The 23,373-nt window shown below is 41.7% G+C and overlaps 2 protein-coding genes across 3 annotated transcripts in view; one reads left to right on the top strand and one right to left on the bottom strand.

The window, feature by feature from the left end:
• Positions 1-253: 253 nt before the first annotated feature.
• Positions 254-23,373, top strand: part of kcnk4b (potassium channel, subfamily K, member 4b) — a 47,570-nt gene continuing 24,450 nt past the window's right edge. The window contains exons 1-3 of one of the 2 annotated variants that reach the window (XM_061963391.1): positions 254-272; positions 14,258-14,378; positions 14,537-14,807. In XM_061963391.1, coding sequence (XP_061819375.1) covers positions 14,619-14,807 — 189 coding nt within the window. In that variant the 5' untranslated portion in view covers positions 254-272; positions 14,258-14,378; positions 14,537-14,618. Of the gene's footprint in view, positions 273-14,257; positions 14,379-14,536; positions 14,808-23,373 lie in introns of those variants that run through there. The other variant, XM_061963392.1, reaches the window with a different exon arrangement.
• LOC133607295 (uncharacterized) lies at positions 3,984-12,805 on the bottom strand. Its single transcript, XM_061961780.2, has 5 exons — positions 12,288-12,805; positions 7,043-11,917; positions 5,517-6,637; positions 4,096-4,221; positions 3,984-4,017 (listed from the first exon to the last, which is right to left on the bottom strand). Exons 2-5 carry the CDS (start codon positions 11,576-11,578, stop codon positions 3,984-3,986), a joined length of 5,817 nt encoding a protein of 1,938 aa, XP_061817764.1. The 5' UTR covers positions 11,579-11,917; positions 12,288-12,805.

Raw genomic sequence — 23,373 nt, forward strand, 5'->3', positions numbered from 1 at the left:
TACTCTATCCATAACCCTTGCAAAGACCACCGTCACCGTCAGTTCTCACTCGGTCGGTTCCTTCATCAAGTCAGCTTTCTTGAGTATTTTCTCCCCTCTTGTGGGTTCAGCAGCAACCTCCCCTTGCTCACAATGCACACACACACACAAACAAACACACTGTCTGCTGAGGCACACTCCCCATACAGTATGTGACTGCCTGAACTCAACACTGCACACTGCATGAGGCGACTGCAATTCCGCTTTCTTAAATTATTCTTCATTTTTTGAAGGTAAGTGCACATTATTGTACTCTTGGACCTCCACGCCCGAGACATTTTTACTACGACCATGCTTCAATGAAGCTGCATCAGCATTATCTGCAGTGCTATTGGCACACATAGTATATTCCTTTGTGGAGAGGTGTTAAATCTCACTGTGTTATAGAGACAGCATTCATTTGCAACAATGTTACGTATGTGTGTGTGTGTGTGTGTGTGTGTGTGTGTGTGTGTGTGTGTGTGTGTGTGTGTGTGTGTGTGTGTGTGTGTGTGTGTGTGTGTGTGTGTGTGTGTGTGAGATGCATCAGTGGTTGTATAGTGTGTTCACTTTCAAATTGATATCTGGTGATAAACTAAGACGCCTATAAAGAAGCATTCAAATATATTTCAACCCATGCATGCATTGGAATAAAAATATAGTTTTGTTTACATATGTATTTACAGATTCACAGCCGGATCCTGTGCTAAATTAGTTCCCTTTTTGCCAAACATGAAATACACAAATATGCTGCCGTTTTTCATAAAATAAATAAAATAAATAAAATAAATTAAAAAATAAATAAATACATAAAATAAAATACAATTTAATAAAATTTAATTAAATTAAATGTAATTAAATTTAATTAAAGTTAATTAAATGTACTTAAATGTATTACATTTAATTAAATTCATTAAATACAATACAATTTAATTAAATACATCCATCCATTTTCTACCGCTTGTCCCTTTTGCATGTCCTCCCCGTGACTGCGTGGGTTCCCTCCGGGTACTCCGGCTTCCTCCCACTTCCAAAGACATGCACCTGGGGATAGGTTGATTGGCAACACTAAATTGGCCCTAGTGTGTGGATGTGAGTGTGAATGTTGTCTGTCTATCTGTGTTGGCCCTGCGATGAGGTGGCGACTTGTCCAGGGTGTACCCCGCCTTCCGCCCGATTGTAGCTGAGATAGGCTCCAGCGCCCCCCGCTACCCCAAAGGGAATAAACGGTAGAAAATGGATGGATGGATGGATGTCCCTTTTGGGGTTGCGCGGGGTGCTGGACCTATCTCAGTACAATTAAATTAAATTAAATTAAATGTTTTAATATTTACTTTGCATTTCTTGTGACTGTTTTTTTTTAGAGAGACTCTAATACTTCATACTAGACATGGCCAGTATGTTTTTTTTCAGGGCTGACACCGATTATTAGTGGTCAAGGAGGCCGGTAACTGATATTTGGAGCTGATATTAATTTGCAGTAAAAGATATTTAAAAATGAATAGAATGCGTTAGTAAACAGTTGGACAAGGCTTTCAGTTGGTTTTTCACAACATTATTTTTGAGTAAACGTCGGACCAGTAGCGACATGTTTTATGTGTTGGTTAATTTATGCTGCAGTCAGAGGAGCATCAACATTTGCATTTCAAAATATTGGGAATCTTCTGGGAAAATTGGTAAACATATGGAACTTCTCTACGTCACAATAACTCGCCATATACTCAGTTTTATACAATGTTGTTAGAGTTCATGGATCTAATACACTGTAAAGTTTTTCTTCGTGAGGAACACTGAAATATTGCGAAAAATTTTAATGAAATAAATTCTAGGCTCCTTCACGTAGCTCACATTTGAGACATTTTTCAAGCTGCCTGACATAATTTCTTCCTGGATGTTACAGAAAGTACAAAAATGGTGCATCTTCTTCTTTTCTTCTATTATAAGTTCCCTATTTATATATTTACACAGAATTTGGATTTTTGGCAGGGATATCTTTTCTGTCATCTTAATGTCCATCCACCTCTGCCGGGTTATTTGATTGAAGCACATAACGTTACTGTTATGCCTTGGCGAGAATGAGGACTCAGGTGTAGAAGGGGGACGATTGACACAGGCTTTATTTCAGCAGTTTCTTTGAACTCTCTTTGGACAGAGTGATTTAAACAAAATGGCTACAAACTCTATACTTGATACACTAGAGTAACAAAACATACATAGCATAGGGCAGGGGTCGGCAACCCGCGGCTCCGGAGCCGCATGCGGCTCTTTGACCACTCTGATGCGGCTCAGCTGCATACTTGCCGACACTCCCGGTTTTTCAGGGAGACTTCCGGATTTCAGTGCCTCTCCCAGGGCAAATATTCTCCGATTTTCACCCGGAAAACAATATTGAGGGCGTGCCGTGATGGCACTACCTTTTTTAGCGTCCTCTACAATCTGTCGTTGCGTCAGCTTTTTCACCATACTATCTGAGTGCCGGCCCAGTCACATGTTGTATGCGGCCTCTGCTTACACACGTGAGTGACTGCAAGGCATACTTGGTCAACAGCCATACAGGTCACACTGAGGGTGGCGGTATAAACAACTTTAACACTCTTACTAATATGCGCCACACTGTGAACCCACACCAAACAAGAATGACAAACACATTTCGGGAGAACATCCGCACCGTAACACAACATAAACACAACAGAACAAATACCCAGAATCCCATGCATCCCTAACTCTTCCGGGCTACATTATACACCCCCGCTACCACCAAACCCCGCCCACCTCAACCAACGCACGGACGGGGTGGAAGGGGGGTTGATGTGTGGGGGGGCAGGGTTGGGGGGGCAGTGTTTGGTGGTAGCGGGGGTGTATAATGTAGCCCAGAAGAGTTAGGGATGCATGGGATTCTGGGTATTTGTTCTGTTGTGTTTATGTTGTGTTACGGTGCGGATGTTCTCCCGAAATGTGTTTGTCATTCTTGTTTGGTGTGGGTTCACAGTGTGGCACATATTAGTAAGAGTGTTAAAGTTGTTTATACCGCCACTCTCAGTGTGACCTGTATGGCTGTTGACCAAGTATGCCTTGCAGTCACTCATGTGTGTCTGCAGAAGCCTCATCTAACATGTGACTGGGCTGGAACGCTGCATGTACAGGTTGTAGAGGGCGCTAAATGCAGTGCCATCACGGCACGCCCTTATTATTGTTGTTTGGGTGAAAATCAGCAGACATTCGAGAGAATGATTCCCCTAAAATTCGGGTGTCTCCCGGAAGTATGACGCTGTCAAACGGCATTCATATAAAACTCGCGGGCCGCGCTAACATTACATTTTCATATTAAGGTGCGGGCCGCGTGTCTGAGACCCCTGGTTTTATAAATAGCACAAAGCAAAAACAAACTTTGTATGCAGTGTTATTTCATTTTAAATTTCAAAAGTTTTGTGGCTCCCATTGTTTTCTTTAATTTGTGAAACGGGTCAAAATGTCTCTTTGAGTGGTAAAGGTTGCCGACCCCTGGCATAGGGCATAAAACAATAAACGGAAAATCACTCCATAGGGAGGAAAAAGGCAATAGCAAAAATCTACACTGATCTAATAACAAAAAAACAACAGTATATGATTTGCTACACAAAAGGAAAATCACTCATGCAGAGGAGGAGACAAGTAGCTATAAACAAAAAGTACGCTATAAAGAGCTGAGAAAACTACAAACGAAAGCGCTCCAAGAGGAGGAAAAATTAGCACAAAAAACTGACCAAAAAACTTTAGCAAACCAAAATCACTCTTTATCAGAGGGTACAAAGAAACCAATGAATAAGGCGAGGCAATACTCAACAACTTGGGTCAAGACTGTGGACGACGGCTGGAGGTACGTGACGAGACGATATACTCTGGCAACAAGACAGGGGAAGACGAGGACTATATACACATGAGGAAGGGTGACACAGGTGGGCACAATCAGGCAATCAGGAGAGACATCAGACCAGTGACACAGAAGGAAGGGCGAGTGGCCTGAAACGAGAGGAGGATCAGATTTTCAACATAAAACAGGAAATTTGCCAGACAACCCCAAAACAGGACTTCCCTCACCGCTGTGTGACAGTTACACTCGCTGCGCTCTGAGCCCACACTCCGAGTGCTGTGGACGGAGGATTGGTTGTTGTGTTACAGGCCTCGCACTGAGTAGCCTGGTCCCAGTGTTCGATGTGGTGTGTCCTGTTTTATAGGAATAAAAACGAGACACAAAGTGCTTGATTGCGTTGTCATCTCAGGGTGTGACCTGACTTTTTTTTATTAAACATTTCTTGACTTCTTTACTCTCATTTGCATTTCTATTGTGCTTTTAATCACTTTCAAATAGTTTCGATAATGTTATTTCAATTCCCCATTTTTCATTCACATTGTTAAACAATGACATCCTTACTTTTGAAATTATAAAACAAATCCACAAAAACATGGAGGATTGATCGTTACATACCCCAACACTATATTTCTTGTGTAAAAACATCACGTAACGGTACTGTTACTTTAATGAACATCTTCATTTTACATGTTTGTACTGTATCCTGACATTGCTTCTTTTTAATATTGCTGCTTTCTTGAACGCTTTTTTGTCATTATAAATCAATTACAATTACACACATTGTTACCTGACTATACCTATAATACTTCTTAACAATCACAGTTTATCTTTAACAAGTCTCCACTGCCGCCGCCATTCCCGCCCAACCACGCGCTCGCACACAAAGGGAGACATCGCTTATTGAACATAACAAATTTCATCACAAATACACACTTTTAACAACATACTTCGATATTTCTATTTTCAGAAACGCTTATAATTGCTTGGAGACAAATGTGTTAATATTATCACACTTTACCGACCTGTTTTATAGGAATAAAAACGAGACACAAAGTGCTTGATTGCGTTGTCATCTCAGGGTGTGACCTGACTGAGACACGGAAGTACTAACAAGCACCTCCCATTTTCCTCCTTTCCTATAGGAGTGCTCCCTCTGCTGGCGTGGCGGAATAACATGTCTTGTGGCATTCAGCTTGGAAACATACACTTAAACTGTGACTTTAGATATGAAAATACCTCGAACTAAATTAGGATACTCTATTTACACATTCATTTTACAAAACAATTGTGACTACTAATTGTAAGTGTCACAACACACCCCAACAAAAAAAGGAATGACTCCCGACATTTCACAACTTCAAAATACAACTATCACAAACTCTGTACATCTATGTAGGTGCCTTATGAGACGTACATTGGCATGTGCGGAGATGTTGGTATGGTGTACACGTGTGGTGAACAGAATGACGGGTTGAAAAATTGGGATGGCACGGGATAGGGAAGCAACGGGTGTCCTAGAATACTCCAGGCAACCATTGAGGGGCCTGCATACACCTCTGCACTGTTAACTACTGAGGGCACATGAAAAGAAGGCTGACCAAGGGTATCATAAGTAAATCGAGATGCCGGTTGCCTATTTCTAGTGGACCTTCTTGGGGGTGGTACCTCAGCGTCAGGAGTGGGGCTCAGTTGCGCTTGTTCGTCTTGCGAAAAAGACTGCTCTCGTTCACATCCCTCTTCCATGACAGGTAGATTTCTGGGTTCATATCCTTTAGTTCCCTCATATCCCTCTATATCCCCATCACTGATGTCCTCCAAAATATGTTCATCATTGTCCCGTAAATGATCTCTCTTTCCTGGTCCTTCTGTCCCATTCATGGGTGCATGTCTCCTATTTGCTGAGTCTCTTTTCCTCAAAGTTGGTCCTTGGTTGGCGATTTGGCTGAGCTCCAGCGGGCCTGATTGAATTTTGGGGACCAAGGAGGGTTCCACGTCTGGTCTGTCTTCTGTACAAAAGTTATATCTTAGCTCATAATAGCTAGAACTGCCATCATCATCAGAGCCTGTGTCACTGTTTGAATCAGGTGGAATATTTATGTGAGTTGTTCTTGGTCTCCTTTCTGGTACCTTCTTTCCTCTCTCTTCCTCTACTGGTAGGTTGACAGGTAGGTCATTAATAAGATGCAATAAATTACGATGCAAAACGCGTGACTTGCTGCCATCTTTTTCCGAAACTACCCTGTACACGGGATTGTCACCAACCTGGTCTTTCACAACATAAGTGCTGTTTTCCCAATAGGACCTTAACTTTCCAGGGCCACCTCTTTCACTTAGGTTGCGTACCAGCACTCGATCTCCCGGTTGCAACACTACTCCTTTCGCATGCTTGTCGTAGTACTTCTTACCGCGGGCACTTGACTTTTTGCTGTTTTCTGAAGCTATCCTGTAAGCTTCGGTCATGCGTTTTGCCCATTTCTCGGCATACCTTTTGGTTGTCTGCGGTTCCTCCTGGTGAGTCATCCTGAGGAGCAGGTCTATCGGCAATCGTGGATGACGCCCGAAAAGCAAGAAGAAAGGTGAGTAACCAGTTGCTTCATGACGTGTGCTGTTGTATGCACTGACAATCTGGGGTATGTAATCTTTCCACTTTTCCTTCTTCTCCTCACTCAGGGTTCGCAACATTTGCAGCACTGTGCGGTTAAAGCGCTCGGCCGGATTACCCTGAGGGTGGTATGGGGTCGTCCGGGAATGTCCCACTCCGCTCAGTTGCTGTAGTGTTCGGAATAAATTATTTTCAAATTCGCGCCCTTGGTCATGATGCAGTTTCAAGGGATAGCCAAATCTGGGGATATAATCATTAAAGATTTTCTCCGCCGCAGTTTTCCCTGACTTATTACGGGTCGCATAACATTGTGCAAATCTGGTAAAGTGATCAACTACCACTAGGATATATTGGTAGCCTCCTCTACTCTGTTCTAAATGCAAATAGTCAATTGAGACAAGCTCCAGTGGAGAATTGGTTGTTATGCTACTCATTGGGGCTCGTACGTGTGTCACAGGTTTTTTTTGTTTTATGCACTGGCATTGTCTGGTAACATATGTCTCAATCTCTCGCCTCATGTAAGGCCAATAGAACCTCTGTCTTGCTAAACTTAGGACTCTTTCAGTGCCTACGTGACCCATGTCGTCATGTAAGTGCTTGAGAACCAATGCTTTGAGACTAGCAGGTAAAACTAGTTGACGTCGCTCTGCGACTCTACGATAGAGGATTCCATCTTCGATGTGCAGCCTTGTCCACTCATGCATTACTTTTCTGCCTAACCCTTGCTGACTTTGCTTCATGCTGTCAGTTAGTGTTGCATTTGACTCTTTCAGTCGTAGAATATTTCCAATCACTGGGTCCTTTTGCTGGGCCTGTTGGAGTTCAGTGAGACTAAATGGTGTCAATGTTTCTTTGGTCTTGGGTTCAAGCTGGTCACCCTGGGCCAGAGCCAAAGCAGCTATCCAGGCTACATCTCCCCTTTCGCCTGCTCTGCACCCTCCCCATGTCGTGGTAACAACTTCCCTGGTCAATTCCTGTGTACACTCACTGACATATTTGTTGATATCTAGGGGGCAACGTGAGAGTGTATCAGCGTCAACATTTATTTTGCCTGGTCTGTACCGTATATCAAATCTAAAATCTGACAGTTCACCCACCCACCTGTGGCCAACTGCATTTAATTTAGCAGTGCTCATGACATAAGTTAAAGGGTTATTGTCAGTGTAGATAGTAAAGTGTGGGGCATAATACAAATAATCCCTAAACTTTTCGCATACTGACCATTTGAGGGCGAGGAATTCTAACTTGCCTGAGTGTAGTCTGTAGTTTTTCTCAGCTGGTGTGAGAGTCCTTGATCCATACGCAACCACTCTGAGCATTCCATTCTGTCTCTGATAAAGAACCGCTCCAAGTCCCTTGTCAGAAGCGTCTGTGTGGACTATGTAAGGCAGTTCAAAATCAGGATATGCCAGCACAGGTGGCTCTACCAACTGGTCAATCAGCTTGCATAAGGCTTCTTGATGCGTCCTGGTCCATTCAATTGGGGTTTTGGATGGCAATTGAGCACCTTTTCCTTTTTGAGCCCCTGATCTATTCAGCAATGGTTGTCTCAAACTTCTCCCTGGTTGGAGGAGTTCATAAATAGGGCTTGCCATTCTGGAGAAATCCTGTATATAGGACCTGTAGTAGCTCAAAAAGCCTACAATCCTTCTTACATCTCCGATTGTAGTCGGAGGGTCATTCTTCAAGGCATACACAGCTTCCAAGTCTTTGGGGTCAATGCGCACGCCTTCGGCTGACACCAAGCGACCGACGTACCGCACTTCATTTTTAAAAAGGTCACATTTTGTGGGCCTGAGTTTCACTCCATGCGTCTGCAGGGCTCTCAAAACTTTCCTGAGCACTTCAATGTGATCTTCAAAGGTCTTTGCAAAACACAATATGTCATCCAGGTACGGGATGCAACACTCATCCCTCAGGGGTGCAAGCATTTCCTCCATACTGCGCTGAAATGCGGCTGGCGCATTTGTCAGGCCGAATGGTATGCGTACCCACTCAAATAGACCCCATGGGGTGATAAAGGCGGTCAGATGACGTGAACCTTCTGCAATAAACCCTTGATGGTATGCCTTTCCCTGATCTAAGATGGAGAACCAAGTATACCCCCCCAGGGTGTCTGTGAGATCTTGGATCCTGGGAAGGGGATGGCGGTCAGGGACTGTGCGATGGTTCAGAAGGCGATAGTCAATACATAGTCTAAGTGTCCCATCCTTTTTACGCACGCAAATGACTGGTGCGGAGTAGGGGGATTTAGACTTAACAATCCATCCTTTAGCAAGGAGATCCTCAATATACTCCTTGACCTCCTTGTACAAGGGTTTCGGAATGGATGCATAAGATTTTTGAACAGGGGTATTGTCTTTAAGTGCAATCGACATTTCTAAACTTTTGATACACCCCATGTCATTGTCATCTCGAGCAAATGCTCCTGCCTCCTCTTGCAAGAGTTGTTTGGCTATTTCCTGTTGTTCCTCTGTCAGGTGGTCAATGTTTACAGGTGGGTCCCATGGCTCCACCACACAAGATCTTGTATCCTGTTTGGTGTTTTGAGACACAGCATTTGGGGACTCAAAAGGAACTTTTGTTTCAGTCAGCTGTGGTTCGTCAGTTGATACTATCTTGACAACAGGCTCAATGCTGCCTAATATTGTTTTACAGGATAATGTGACCTCATGCTTGTTGTGGTTGCCTATGGGGATTCTCAAGCAGGGTACTTTTGCGTGGTTGATCTCCAAGAGACTGTCACCGACATCAAGCTGCTGTAACTGTGGGTTATTTTCATTGGGTTCAAAGAGCACCAGGGGGTTTGATGTGTCAAACATAGGTGGAATCCTGCACTTTACTTGTCTAACCGCACCGGCTGGAATAACAACATCATGAAATCCCACTTTAAGCATACCATGTCTGACATCACTATCATGAGAGGCATGTGTCTGAATCAGACTGACAAGTGCTATTGCTTTGTCATTCTCAATGCTTAAGGCTCCACGTAGGAGGGTCACAAGGGCTGATATGAAGTCAGACTCACCCTTCGGTCCCATTATCAAGCATTCAATTACGTTAAAACCAATAAGGGGGCGGTCCATGGGCACACTACTTACTAAGAAGGGTACCTGTATTGATAGGTTTGGGTCGCTATTATCAGGGAGACTCACATTCACTCCCACCCAACCGTCATACGGCAAGGGCTCACCATTCACTGCGAGCACACTTAGAGGTTTACGCCCTATGAGATCTGCTAATGGGCGTGGCTTATGGTCGGGAAGGTAAGTTTTTACCCACTTACGATCAAGAAGACTCACTTGAGCACCTGTGTCAAGCAAACATTCAACTGTAAAATTGTTAATGTTGCACTTGACCCTGCATTTCTTCCCTACTAACTGGGCTACTTGTTCACGCACCTCAGTATCTTTGGACTGAAGAGAGGACATTCCAATGTTTCTTACATGTGCCGGTCTCTCCCCTGGTGGCTTCACCTCTGTAGGGCTCCAGGGGCTGCTGTTCATTATGGTGTGGACATCAGCAGGGGGTTGGTTAGCACTCTGGACACGAGGCCTCTTGAGACAGCCAACAGCTCTGTGCCCGACCTCCCCACATAGAAAACAATGGTGACATGGGCTTGTGCCTTCTTCAGCACACTTGGGGCAGCTATATTGTCTTGCTGTTTGCCTTGGCCTTGGTCTGGCATTTGTGCATCTACAGGGTTGTTCTAACATTTGGTTAGCTGTGAGAGACTCAACCAGTTTTGTCAGGGCATCAACTTTGGAACTAAGTTCCTCTATCACATTGCTTTTATTCTTTGTCTTATGCTGTAATGTTTTTTCCATGTCCTTATCAGTCTCAAGTTGGGCACTGTGAGCATGTGTTACCTTTTGACGAGATCCGTGAGCAAGTCTTCGCTGCCTCTCACTCTCTTCACTGCACACCTGGCTCACATGCCGAATTAGTGCTTCATCTGACACAGCATAGTCGGACAACATTGGTTTAAGTTCGGTGCGAATGTCACTAAATTTGGGTAGGAGACCCTGGAGAATAGTGCGCAAAAACACATTCTGCACTGTACGAGGTTCATACTCAATGTCCATATTACCTTGTCTAGATGCAAACAGCACTTTTTGTTTTAGTCCAATCATCCTGTACAGGAACTGTTGGGGACTTTCACTCTCAAGCTGCCGGGTGCTCATTAACTCCTGGAACAACTCACTTCCACTTTTTCCACTTAAGTGGGAGCGCAAAAAGCTTCTGAGTTCACAGAGTGTTAAATCATCCTTGTTAACTAGCATATCTTTGAACTGTCCGGGTCTGACAATACGGAAGATGCCCTGGATGATTTCACCTTCAGAGTAACTTGCTTTGAGCCCCTCATCTATCTGTTTACAAAGTCCATGGTAGCTAATATCTGACACACTGTCCCCCACCTGACCCCCGTGAACTTTAAATTCTCTACGCTGAAGTAGGGGTATTTCTCGTAAAGGAACCATACTACTAGGGCGAGCGTGAGAAGCGGCTTGATGTAGTGTTTGGGTACCAGCTGAGGTGGGTGTGTGCATGGCGGTATGAGCTTGCCGTGTATCAGTTAAAGTAGGCATGTTTGTGGAGTCGTACATATGTGTTGCGTTATACGTGCGTGTCTTCTGTGTTTCATATTCAGATATCTTTCTCCCCAAAGACTCATAATTGGCCATTAATATTTGGTACTCGAGTGCTTGTGAATCAGCGGAAACATGTGGCAATGTGTCATCACTGTTGTCCCTCTGTCCCTGTTGCATAGTTGTCAGTTGTAAGGGTGGTGGGTTAATGATAACACTTTCTGTTTGCTTAGCGTGACGGACTTCGGCGAAACGACTGGCTCTGATGTCATTAATCGTATCTCTTAGAGATAGCAAGCATGAAATACCTTGGTCTTCTGACTCTAGTAGTGTCCTACAATTTAAGTAAGTACATATATAGTCAAAACAACTCTCTTCATCACCCTTAATTACCCCAGAAGAATCAACATCTGATACCGGTGTGATGTCCTCAATAATTTCAAAAAGTTCTTGTGCTGTCAACTCGTGGAGTATTTTCTTTACCTCCCACGTCAGCTCTTTACGTACACGTTCTCCCATGTTGATTGTGTTACTCAACGACAGACTGTAGCTTTGTTGTCTCGGGCAAGCGGTGCTGCACTCCTCCAGCGAAGGTCCCTCTCACACGCGTTGGTCCTGTTGCTGCCTCAGTCGCACACTGCTTCAACTTGCTTCTGCCGTCACGTCTGCCTTGGATTCGTAGATTAGGAGATCAGCATCTTCTTTTGTCGGATGCCGATCCCAGCGGTGCCTCCAGAATTCTGTTACAGGCCTCGCACTGAGTAGCCTGGTCCCAGTGTTCGATGTGGTGTGTCCTGTTTTATAGGAATAAAAACGAGACACAAAGTGCTTGATTGCGTTGTCATCTCAGGGTGTGACCTGACTTTTTTTTATTAAACATTTCTTGACTTCTTTACTCTCATTTGCATTTCTATTGTGCTTTTAATCACTTTCAAATAGTTTCGATAATGTTATTTCAATTCCCCATTTTTCATTCACATTGTTAAACAATGACATCCTTACTTTTGAAATTATAAAACAAATCCACAAAAACATGGAGGATTGATCGTTACATACCCCAACACTATATTTCTTGTGTAAAAACATCACGTAACGGTACTGTTACTTTAATGAACATCTTCATTTTACATGTTTGTACTGTATCCTGACATTGCTTCTTTTTAATATTGCTGCTTTCTTGAACGCTTTTTTGTCATTATAAATCAATTACAATTACACACATTGTTACCTGACTATACCTATAATACTTCTTAACAATCACAGTTTATCTTTAACAAGTCTCCACTGCCGCCGCCATTCCCGCCCAACCACGCGCTCGCACACAAAGGGAGACATCGCTTATTGAACATAACAAATTTCATCACAAATACACACTTTTAACAACATACTTCGATATTTCTATTTTCAGAAACGCTTATAATTGCTTGGAGACAAATGTGTTAATATTATCACACTTTACCGACCTGTTTTATAGGAATAAAAACGAGACACAAAGTGCTTGATTGCGTTGTCATCTCAGGGTGTGACCTGACTGAGACACGGAAGTACTAACAAGCACCTCCCATTTTCCTCCTTTCCTATAGGAGTGCTCCCTCTGCTGGCGTGGCGGAATAACATGTCTTGTGGCATTCAGCTTGGAAACATACACTTAAACTGTGACTTTAGATATGAAAATACCTCGAACTAAATTAGGATACTCTATTTACACATTCATTTTACAAAACAATTGTGACTACTAATTGTAAGTGTCACAGTTGCAGTAGCGAAGCAAGGGAAAGAAGGACAAAAACTGGATTTACTGGGGTGGAAGACCATTTTGAAAGCTAAGCAGAAGAGATCAATCTGTACATGTAATATGTCAAGCAACCAACCTTGCAGGAGGAAGAGAAAGTGAGGGTGGGGCTGGGCGGTTTTCTAAGCACTGCAGTGAAAAAAAGGCAACTCTTCACAAGCAGAGCAAAGGGGCTGGTGCTTGAGCAATGTTTATAACTATCTACTTGACTAATAATTGTTTTAAATACTAAATACTGATATAATATGTGAATATACTGCATCTGCTAATGTAATTATGTTGTAGTTGTAAAAAAAAGAAAGAAAAAAGACAGATACTTATGGGAAAAAAAAGGCAGATACCAATAAATGTAATCGTTCGATCTTTTGGATTCTACTGTACTTTTCCAACGTATCACATTTATCATTTATGCATTGTAAAATCAGTGACGTGCTGTGAAGTTCATGGCTTCTTACGCACTGACAGCCTTGGATTCCCCCACAAATACTTTAACTTCTTGTGCTTTTTGCAATGTTAATTAAGGTTGCTCATAACAATGAAAATAATTCACTTTTGGTCAACGTTTTTGTTTTAAAAATGTCTTTATATATGTATGTATGTATGTATGTATGTATGTATATATATATATATATATATATATATATATATATATATATATATATATATATATATATATGCATATACTGTATATGTATATTTATATATATATATATATATATATATATATATATATATATATATATATATATATATATAGCCCACCCTCTGGCCAAATTGCCTTAACCCAACATGGACACCTGTTCTTAAGTCTTTATTAACAAAAAGTAGATGAACAAAGAAGCAACGAAAAGCCATTGTGGCTGTGTGAATGGCACACCGTGGAAAAAAATGCAAAAATACCAATGGCAAAAACAGGTAGCAACTGGGCCTGCCAGGAGACACGGGGAATAATCCAAAATGGGGGTTACGGACATGAAGGTAAGGAGCCCCTGACTAAGATGCTGTGAAGAAAACAGTAACCAAAAGGCCACCTCTACGCCCGATGTAGCTGATGAGGCTGGTTAGTGGCAGCTGAGCCCAGTGGCTCCACCATGCTCATCTCCAGGGGAGACAGAATGTAACAGATATTTAGTTTTTTGGGGGAGCTAAAGACCTTCCACACTGTTTGTGGAATACAAGCATGTTGATGGCGAGGAATGCAAACTTACTCGTACCCCAATTTGGAAGATGGGCCTGCAGTGCACTTCTACGCCACTAAAAAATACAAACGTGCTGATAAATAAGTGTGTCAATCAAACCTGAGCAGTATTAGCTCCCAACTATGTGCTATTTGTCGTATACGTTCCTAATGAAGTGTCCAGTGAGTGCTCGGTACATCTCCCTGATGCATTCCTGCCTGTCTGTAGTGTCACCTCCTCCAGAGTGTGATGTGGATGGGCTTCCCAGCGGTTACGGATCCAGGGACTCCATACTCAAACCTGGTGATAAGAAAGACTGGAAGAGGCGAAGGCGTGGTCGCTACAACAGGTTTGTGCAGCTGAAACAACAGCTGCGCTTGTTTGCATGTGATTGTTGACAGTGTCACTTTCCTGATGGTGTTGCATCCGCTGTGTGTCAGCACTGCGGTGTGGCCCATTTGATGCCCTGTGTTGTGTGACGCGTGTGAGGGCATGTTTCTGCTGCAGCAGCTGGGATCAAGGCCACGACAGCGCGGACCCCGGCAGAACAAAACAGGCGCCCGCATTTGAAGTGAGCGGAGGTGCGGCCATGCGCTGCTCCACACTGCTGGCCATCCTCACGGGGGTGCTTTTGTACCTGGTGCTGGGCGCCGTGGTGTTCCGGGCCTTGGAGGCGCAGCGAGAAGAAGGCAAGCACATGCAGCTGCAGGGAGCATGTCGAGACTTCCTGACCAACTTCACATGTGTCGGCCCGGAGAACCTGCAAGCGCTCATCGAGGTACAGCAGGTCTAATTCTTTCCAACAATATGTTTTTATCTTCTTTTTAAGGGGAACACATTCAATGAAACACACCTCAGAGTAGTCAGTGTGCAGCCTGTGTAGCAGTATAAAATTAGTATCATCTACTTAAAAAGGGCAACATAGTTTTTTTAGTGTCTAAAATGTTTTGCAACACAAGTCGGTTTGTCCCGATATTGGTCTGATATGTATGGTGGCCTGGAAGTGCCAAACACTTTTACATTTCATGAAACTATTTACAAGAAAATGGATTAACAAATGACAAAACAACCTGTAATTTCACAAACCAAATTCACAAAAGACGAAACAATCTGTACAAAAAACATGTGCAAAATGATTTCTTGACTTGGCAGTGGTTTGTGTAATTGTGAGTTGTTTTGTCTTTTGTTTATGTTCCCTGAAAGTGTAAGTATTTTTAAATTTTCATAATTTAGTTTGTGTAATCATAAGTTGTTTTGTATCTTGGTAATTTGGTTTGTGTAATCTTAAATTGTTAGTTTTTTCTGTTGATTTGATTTGTTTAATCGTAAGTTCTTTATTTTTTTGTTATTTAGTTTGTGTAATTGCTATTTTGTTTGTCTTTTGTTAATTTGGTTTGTGTAATTGTAAGTTATTTAGTCCTTTTGATGATTAGTTTTATGTAACTAAGTTGTTTTGTGTCTATGAATGTTGTCATTCATCCAGGTCGCAACTGGACTGTTTGGTTTGTCATCCGAGTCGACTTCATCAGTTCGTGCTCATAGACTTAGATTGGTCAGATTTAAGTTGTTTTGTCCTACCGTAATTATATAATAATAATCAAAAGCCTCAATCAACGCTTTATATACACACTGCATGTCTGTATACAGTAAATAAGTCTATTTATAATGTACTAACAGACACGTTCATGACAATATGTAATATGTACAATATTTACCTTATCTTGGTCTTTTTAATCAACAGCAGGACTTCCTTCTCTGGCGCATTTATTTCTGTTTCCATAGCAGCGCACATCCGACTCCCGGCATCTACTGTGTGTTCCTACTTCTGCAAAAAACACATAAGTGTGTTGTAATCATGGCAAACTTGGTAACGGACAGCGAAGATGACTATATATATATATACGGAGTATGAACTGCTGCTTATAGAAGCGAGCACAAAGAAGAGTTTGAAACGTCCAGAGAGTGAGGTCGGTGCGATTTGGTCACGCTGCAAATCTGGAACTTTTGAGCCAAGATATGCCGAATCGACTGGAAACGTCCCCCGGCCAGCTTGACTAAACGGACAACTGTCCATCGAGAATTTCCCCATCACTCGATAACTTGAGCAGAGAGCATAAACAATCATATTACAGTATTTGTAAAGTATTAGCCCACATTTCATGTTTCCTTTGTACACAGCTAGCCAGAAAGTGTATGTAGTTGTACTAAAAAGCATGGTGTGCTGTGTGCATCATGATCAATATTATAGTACCGGTAACTCACTCCATGGACACTTGTCTGTTTGGTCCAGCTGACTTTGGGTAAGCACGCCATTTACGTCCGCATTAGTTGGCTCTAGGGTTGTCCCGATACCGATATTTTGGTACCGGTACCGGTACTTTTCGATACTTTTTGATACTTTTCTAAAAAAAGGGGACCAAAAAAAATGGTATTATTGGCTTTATTTTAACAAAACATCTTGCATTTCATTAAACATGTTTTTTTTATTGCAATCAGAACAATTTTGGCCTTAAATAAAATAGTGAACAGATTAGACAACTTGTCTTTTAGTAGTAAGTAAACAAACAAAGGCTCCTAATTAGTCAGCTGACGTATGCAGTAACATATTGTGTCATTTATCATTCTATTATTTTGTCAAAATTATAAAGGACGAGCTGTAAAAATGTATAATTAATCTACTTGTTCATTTACTGTTAATATCTGCTTATTTTCTGTTTTAACATGTTCTATCTACACTTCTGTTAAAATGTAATAATCCTTTACATTAGTTTTGGATGATACCACAAATTTAGGTATCGCTCTGATACCAAGTAGTTACAGGATCAGACATTGGTCATATTCAAAGTCCTCATGTGTCCAGGGACATATTTCCTGAGTTTTTAAACATAATATTAATTTTTTAAAAAGGAAAACATTTTTGTGACGATAAAAAATATCGATGTAATCATAGTAGTATCGACTAGATACACTATTGTACTTGGTATCATTACAGTGGATGTCAGGCGTAGATCCACCCATGGCATTTGTTTACATTCAGACGCGCTAGCTTTTGTTAGCGGTGACGCCGCTGAGCTACTGCGTCCTCTTACGGTGTGTAGTGAAGCATGTTTAGCTATTCCTCGTCCTGCAGGGGTGATACTAGTACAAGGCGTACTTCATTTGTCACCATGGAGGCGAGGATTAGTGATTTAGAAGTACCTAAAACACTGCCGACAGCGGCTGGACTTTAGCCGCTAGCATCGCTAGCCATGTCTTAAAGCACCTCTTCCTGAGGGCGTTTCACCGTTATAGCTCCACCTTTATCGTTAGTTTTTAGGCCAAAATGTGTCCGTTCTCCCTTTTCTGTCTACACACTGTGTCTGCTTGTAAGTACTATGTGATTGTGCGCTGCCGAACATGCTTGTCTGCTCGTAAACCCAGCAATGTCGTGATGTGATGGCACGCCGTCATGCCCGCTAAAAAAAATCCATATAAAAAAATTGGGAACCCATGCATCCATCCTTTTCCTACGGATTGTCCCTTTTGGGGTCGCGGGGGGGGGGGGGGGGGGGGTGTGCTGGAGTCTATCTCAGCTGCAATCGGGCGGTAGGCGGGGTACACCCTGGACAAGTTGCCACCTCATCGCAGGGCCAACACAGTTAGACAGAACCGGTACTTTTCAAACAGTATGGTACCGTTTTTGATTCATCAGTACCGCGATACTATACTAGTACCGGTATACCGTACAACCCTAGTTGGCTCCAAGTTCTACATTTATACCGGCAAGTCATGCACAGCTCACTCTCTCTGCTTCCGTATGCTCCAACCTTTTACTCTTTCTTCCTGCTCACTTCTACAAGCAGCAGTATGTTCAGCTTCAAAAAGATAAGGTTGTGAAGCCTCATTTGTCCAAAAATAGTCGTCTTCGCTGTCTGTTACCAAGTCTGCCATGATTACAACACACTCGCGTTTGTTTGCTGAAGTAGGAACACACACTTGTTGTCGGAAGTCGGATGTGCGCTGCTATAGAAACAGAAATGAATACGCTGAGGTAATTCATAATACGATCAAAATACGGCAAATATTGAAAATATTGTTATGAACGATTCTGTTACTACATTATATATAGACTTGCATTGTGTAAAACGTTGATGAAGGGTTTTGAAAATGTTTTAAAAGTCTTTGAAGGCTACAACGGTGACTCCCATTATCCACATTTTGCAAGCGTAAAAAAATCCTAAAAAAAAGACGTGTGTGTTACTGCCTCCCATAAGGATTGTGAATGATAGGTAAAATTCCCCAAAAAGCGCAGTTCCCCTTTAAGCGGATGCCACTTTTGTACGTCGCTAGAAGTTATTTATTTAATTTAAAAGTCTTTCTCAAATCCTTTATCAAAGTACGGGCACTCCCAACTTTAGCCGCATACATTGTTGAGCTAGCTGTGTACAAACAAAACATGAAATGTGGGCTAATATTTTACAGATACTGTAATATGATTGTTCATGTTTTTCAGTTAGTACAGATTGGTGTCCTATCGCATTGTGTTGTGCATTACAAACTCTAACGCGTTTCATGCTGATGTAGAAGCTAGCTTATCTCTTTCCGTAGTTAGCTTTTACAGCTAATACCGTAGCACGCCGATGTGTCACTACGATAGAAAAAGAGTTCGTCGGTGTTCGCTCTTAAAATAACAATGTCGCTACAGCTTGGTTATTATACAGGTTACGGAATGTAAATAAAGCATTGTTGGCGGTTTTTGAATGCATTTGCTGCATTGCTAGCCACCAAGCACAAACCGATTTATATATGTTAGAAAGTGGGAAAAAAACTAAAAATCTTTGTCTTCTTGTCTTTCATAAGTATTGCGAACAATAGGCCAAATTCCCAAAAAAGTGCAGTTCACCTTAAGACCTTTAGTACGTCAGGATTAAGTAAAGAAATCAAACAATGTACTAATATGATCCAATTTAAGAAACTCTTCAAACTCAAAGTGTTTACAAAGTACAAAGAAGAAAAAACATGATAAACGGTCCGTGTACCTTCCGTTCATTCTATTTCCAATTCTGAAACGCAAATCAAACAATTAAATTAGGTCAGTTTTTTAATTTTTATTATACATGGCAGATTTTAAAACAAACAAAAAGGGGTTGATTTTTATTCAAATATTGTCATAAAATTGGATTTTGTGCTGTTTTCCTTTTATGGATTTTTATTTTTCCAGATAAACACAAAAATCGAAAAAAATGTGCAAAAATGCATGGTTATCTGTGTGATGACAAAATGAACCGGAAGCAGTATTTTAGCTTTTCCTTTGCATTTAGCATGTTTTTAGCATAGCGGTAATATCTTTGTTCAGCAGGAGTCCTAAAAATCTATTTTTGGACCTTTTTTTTCTATTTTCATTTCTGAAACAAAAGTTGGACACCTATTTAATGACACTTTTTTATATACAGGACTCAATAGGAGTCCTGCTGAACAAAGATGTTACTGTAATGCTAAAAACATGCTAAACGCAAAGGAAAAGCTAAAATACTGTTTCCGGTTCAATTTGTCATCACACAGATAACCACAAATGTTTGCACATTTTTTGGCGTTCATCTGTAAAAATTAAAATCCATAAAAGCAAAACAGCAAAAAATCAAATTTTATGGGAATATTTGAATGAAAATCAACCCTTTTTTGTTTGTTTTAAAATCTGCCATATAAAATAAAAATAGAAAAAAACCGCCCTAATTTTATTTTTTGATTTGCATTTCAGAATTGGACATAGAATGAACGGAAGGTACACGGACCATAAACATTCTGAATTTACCGATAATCTCACCTTATGAAATACAACTTACTTCACTATTTATTATTTATTCATCTATTTAGTAATGTTATTATGTATGGAGTATATTGTGAATAAATTGAGAACAGGAAGTGACCAAAAGTGTTGGAAAAGGTGTAAGATTAAATAAGCTCTGCTTCTTCCCACTTCTTTTCAAACATGTTGAAAAGAGAAACTGAAAATGGTGATGTATCATGTTGTAAATGTATGCGTGTTTGATAAAATAACCATACCCATATTGTTGATTAGAAGTACTTCATTGCATGCCAAATGAGTGAATGAAAATCATGTACACAGAGCATTTAGCATGATGTGAACACGCTGTAAAAGTGACAATGTGCCAGCAGAGGAATGATGTATGAAGTCAAAGTCATGAGTGACGAGACCAGCAAAGTGATCCATCACAGGGAAATGGAATGTTATGGGCCAAGTTGTGGTCCAAGATGCATGTTGTTGCTATTACTTGTGTCATTACTGTATGTATTCGCTGTAAATGCAGCAGCACTTTAGGACCAAAGTGAGTCGGAGCCAACAAGGCCGTGCAAAATAAATATTTGAAAAATAATGCCTCTTTAACATTTGCATAAAAAATGGTGCCACTAGACTGACGAGGGAACCAAGCAGCTGCTTAAATCATTCCTCAAATGCTGATCTGAGCAACAAGCGTGCATTGTGGGATTGGGTTTCAACAAACAGGTTTCAGCGGGTCTTCAATAGATCCAAAGCCTTCCAAGACGATCTGTTCTCGTCTTAAGTAATGTGAGAAGTCTCCTGCTATTATGGCATGGTGCAGGCTGCAAATGCCCCAGCAGTGATTGTGTGGACAGAGTGGCATTGATTCCACTTGTTTATAGAATGCAGTGGTTCCTAGTTTTGTGTAAGTAATCAAAAAGTAATTTCAAAAACTCAGATGAAGACCTAATTGTAAACAAACAGATACTATATTTTCCATGAGAAATATTATATCATAAATGTGATTAATGTACAAAATATTACCAGAAACAAAAAAAATATTTTCTAGAGCTGGGGTCTTCAATGTTTTCAAGGCCAAGGACCCCAAAACCGATGGAGATAAGGTGCGGGGACGCCCTACTTAAATATCTTGTATAAAATTATGATTGTATTACGTATTATTGTAGTACTAGCTGGCAACGGGCGTGTTAATCACTAGCTGACAACTATCGCACTAACCGCTAGCTGGCAAGTAACGCATTAATCACTAGCTGCACACAAACTAGTATGCTGATCGGTTGTTGGCAACTAGAGCACTAATCGCTAGCTGATAACTAGCACGCTGATCATTAGCTGGCAACTAGAGTGTTAATCGCTATCTGAAAACTAGTGCGCTAATTGCTATCTGGCAACTAATGTGGCAATCTCTAGCTGAGAACCAAAATACTAATTGCTAGCTGACAACTAGTGCACAAATCACTGGCTGGCAACTAGCATGTTGATCACTAGCTGGCAACTTGCACGCCAATCGCTAGCTGGCAACTAACGTGCAAATTGTTATCCGACAATTAGGGCATTAATCACTAGCTGACAACTATCGCACAAACCGCTAGCTGGCAAGTAACGCATTAATCACTAGCTGCACACAAACTAGTATGCTGATCGGTTGTTGGCAACTAGAGCACTAATCGCTAGCTGACAACTAGCACGCTGATCATTAGCTGGCAACTAGAGTGTTAATCGCTATCTGAAAACTAGCGCGCTAATTGCTATCTGGCAACTAATGTGTCAATCCCTAGCTGAGAACCAAAATACTAATTGCTAGCTAACAACTAGTGCACAAATCACTGGCTGGCAACTAGCATGTTAATCGCTAGCTGGCAACTTGCACGTCAATCGCTAGCTGGCAACTAATGTGCAAATTGCTATCCGACAATTAGGGCGTTAATCGTTAGCTGGCAAACAGAGTGCTAATCGCTAGATGGCAACTAGCCCGCTAATCATTAGCTGTCAACCAGAGAACTGACCGCTAGCCAGCAAAAAGAGCGCTAATCGCTAGCTGACAACTAGCACGCCAATCGCTAGCTGGCAACTAACACGCCATTTGCTATTCGACAACAAACATGCAAATTGCTAGTTGACAACTTGGGTGTTAATTGTTAACTGACAACTAATGTGATAATCGCTAGCTGGTAATAAGCGCGCTAAACTCTAGCTGACAACTAGAGTGCTAATCGCTGGCTGTCTTAAAATGTTATCATAAATGTAATGATTTATGTAATTATTAATTCATGGCATATGTTATTACTTATCATCAATCAATCAATGTTTACTTATCTACCCCTTAATCACAAATGTATCAAAGGGCTACACAAGCCCCAATGACATCCTCGGCTCAGATCCCACACCAGGGCAAGAAAAAACTCAACCCAATGGGAACAACGAGAAACTTTGGAAGGGACCTCAGATGTGGGTATCCCCACCTGGGTGACCGGTGCAAAGGATGTCGAGTGGATACAGTTAATAAAGTGAGAGCCCAGTCCACAGAGGGGCCAATTTAGTCATGTTAAACTACCGTACAATGTTTTGTCTTCGTATTTAGAGACATGTACATTTGTAAAAAGCTAAATATAGTTTAGAAAATCTACCAAAAATTTCACAGTCCCCCTGCAGTACCTCTGCGGACCCCTGGGGTCGGTACCTTTTGTTGAAGACCTCTATTCTAGAGGATAATTATAGTTTTACAAACAGAATACAAAACACATGACAAATAACTCGAGCAGAGAGCATGACCAATCATATTACGGTATGTGTAAAGTATTAGCCCACAGTTCATGTTTTTGTCTGTACACAGCTAACTCGACAGCGTATGCACTGTAGTTGTAATAACAAACATGGTGTTCTGCGTGTATCATGATCGATATTATTTTGACTCACTCGATGGACACTTGTCTGTTTGGTCCCGCTGACTTTGGGTAAGCACGCCATTTATGTCCGCATTACTTGCCTCCAAATTCTACATTTACACCGGCACGGCGACCCCACTCTCTCTGCTTCCATCTGCTCCAACCTTTTACTTTTCCTTCGTGCTTGCTTCTATAAAAAGCAGTTCATCCTCCGTATATTCAGGTTCAAAAATATAAGGTTGTAAATCCTCATTGTCCAAAAATAATAATAATAATAATAACTGGGATTTATATAGCGCTTTTCTAAGTACCCAAAGTCGCTTTACATGTAGAACCCATTAATCATTCACACCTGGTGGTGGTAAGCTACTTTCATAGCCACAGCTGCCCTGGGGTAGACTGACGGAAGCGTGACTGCAATTTGCGCCAACGGCCCCTCCGACCACCACCTATCATTCTTCATTCAATTCACCGGTGTGAGTGGCACCGGGGGCAAAGGGTGAAGTGTCCCGCCCAAGGACACAACGGCAGCGATTTTTTGGATGGTAAGAGGCGGGGAGCGAACCTGCAACCCTCAGGTTTCTGGCACGGTTGCTCTACCCACTATGCCATGCCGCCCCTAAAAATAGTCGTCTTCGTTGTCTGTTACCACCTCTGCCATGATTACAACACACTCG

The sequence above is a fragment of the Nerophis lumbriciformis genome, linkage group LG09 (genome assembly GCF_033978685.3).
Source record: "Nerophis lumbriciformis linkage group LG09, RoL_Nlum_v2.1, whole genome shotgun sequence".
In the NCBI taxonomy this organism is placed as follows: Eukaryota; Metazoa; Chordata; class Actinopteri; order Syngnathiformes; family Syngnathidae; genus Nerophis; species Nerophis lumbriciformis.

Excerpts from the sequence above, each read along its gene's own strand:
- LOC133607295 (XM_061961780.2), bottom strand. The coding sequence starts at position 11,578 with ATGGGAGAACGTGTACGTAAAGAGCTGACGTGGGAGGTAAAGAAAATA. Across the intron at positions 4,222-5,516 it reads GAGGTACCACCCCCAAGAAG|GACACACCACATCGAACACT; the intron begins GTCCACTAGAAA and ends CCTATAAAACAG. Across the intron at positions 4,018-4,095 it reads AGTGTAACTGTCACACAGCG|GCCACTCGCCCTTCCTTCTG; the intron begins GTGAGGGAAGTC and ends CTCTCGTTTCAG.